The sequence below is a fragment of the Poromitra crassiceps genome (assembly GCF_964638095.1).
Source record: "Poromitra crassiceps genome assembly, chromosome: 7".
Taxonomy (NCBI): domain Eukaryota; kingdom Metazoa; phylum Chordata; class Actinopteri; order Beryciformes; family Melamphaidae; genus Poromitra; species Poromitra crassiceps.
In genome coordinates, this window is record NC_139628.1 from 23,092,159 (window position 1) to 23,093,726 (window position 1,568).

Below are 1,568 nucleotides of genomic sequence, written 5' to 3' on the forward strand. Positions count from 1 at the left end.
TGTTTTTTTTAAGCATTTCCATGAATTTGCCCCCTGGTGGCCCCCACTTTGAAAACCACTGGGTGACAACAAGACTGGACCTAGTGCAAGCCCCGCCTCCTCTTGGCACCACAATGGTTCACCTTTTCACGTCAAGGACCCTAACATTGACACAAAGTAGACCATGGGCCCCCATTTGATAAGACTTTGTCCCATCAGGGTTGATAAGATTTGTGCTTTTGTGACGACCCTCCCCACTCTCCCGGCCCTGCAGGAGCCTGGTGTTGGGGTCGTTAGGCTGATTGGGTGCACCTGGTGCGCTCATTGGACTTAAGACTTTCAGACCATTCAGTCTCTCTCCCTCCGTCCTCACCGATGCACCTTTTTTTCTGTTCTTTTATGTAGTTTGTGTTATCTAGTTATTTCCCTCTCGCAGAGAGAGAGGGGGAGGGGGGAGCGAGAGAGAGCGAGAGAGAGAGAGAGAGAGAGGGAGGGAGAGAGAGAGAGGGGGGGAAAGAGAGAGAGAGAGAGAGAGAGAGGGAGGGAGAGAGAGAGGGGGGGGGGAGAGAGAGAGAGAGGGGGAGGGAGAGAGAGAGAGAGAGAGAGAGAGAGAGAGGGAGAGAGAGAGAGATGGGAGATCCTGGAATGAGGCAGCTGCAGCTGGTGTACATCCTGGAGGAGGGTGTGTGTGTGTGTGTGTGTGTGTGTGTGTGTGTGTGTGTGTGTGTGTGTGGGTGGGGGGGGGGGGTCTCCTAATCCCATAGAAATACTCTGAATAGAATGGTTACTCTCCTCAGCACTCGGCAGCAACTACAGGCAGACAGAGGAAACACCAGCTTTCACAAGTCTAGAACACACACACACACACACACACACACGCACACACACACACACACACACGCGCACACACACACACACACACACACACACACACACACACACACACACACACACCTGAATGGTTGCCAGAATAAAATGTTGTCATTGTACATTTATACAATCCACAGACACATATCATTTCACATCTCAGAACCAGAAACATGTTTCTAGATGCGTGATTTCATCATATGATTTGTGTATATCAACCAATCAGAGTCTGCTATTGAAATAGCGCAGTGGCCAGTATGGGTGTTGTGGTCGGGGAAGATGGAGGCCGTAAACACTTGCTTTTCACACCGGGGAGCCGTCTTCCCATCCCAGCATGTTCGAATCTACATTTAAGTCAATTTAACGTTAGTTTTTTTTGTTATTTATACGTAAGCTTCACCAAAACCGTAACCTTACCCAAGTTCTTTCACTTGGCTAAAGTTGTTTTATTTGCGTTTAACTTTAGAAAGGCAGCAAAGTGTTCAAATGAACCATCGTTTTGTTTCAGATTTACGTTGCCATTTTCGTATCCCTGGTTTGCAGACAAAATGCGCGTTTTATTCTGGCGACTGGGTTGTATTATCAGTGACCTGCTGTTCTACATCATCTGGTTCTATGCCAGGTACCCCCCCCCCCCCCCCCCCCCTTCCCCATCCCAAGACCCCCCAAACCTCAAGCTCATCTTCACACACAGGAGCGTGAAGTTCTGGATGTTCTGTCTG

At 49.1% G+C, this 1,568-nt stretch overlaps 1 protein-coding gene across 1 annotated transcript in view; it reads left to right on the top strand.

The window, feature by feature from the left end:
* Positions 1–624: 624 nt before the first annotated feature.
* LOC310779469 (reelin domain-containing protein 1-like) overlaps positions 625–1,568 on the top strand; it is a gene marked incomplete at both ends in the record, with an annotated part of 30,563 nt that continues 29,619 nt past the window's right edge. Inside the window, one exon of the mRNA XM_083640001.1 lies at positions 625–661. Within this exon, the coding sequence (XP_083496127.1) occupies positions 625–661 (37 nt within the window). The remainder of the gene's footprint in view (positions 662–1,568) is intronic.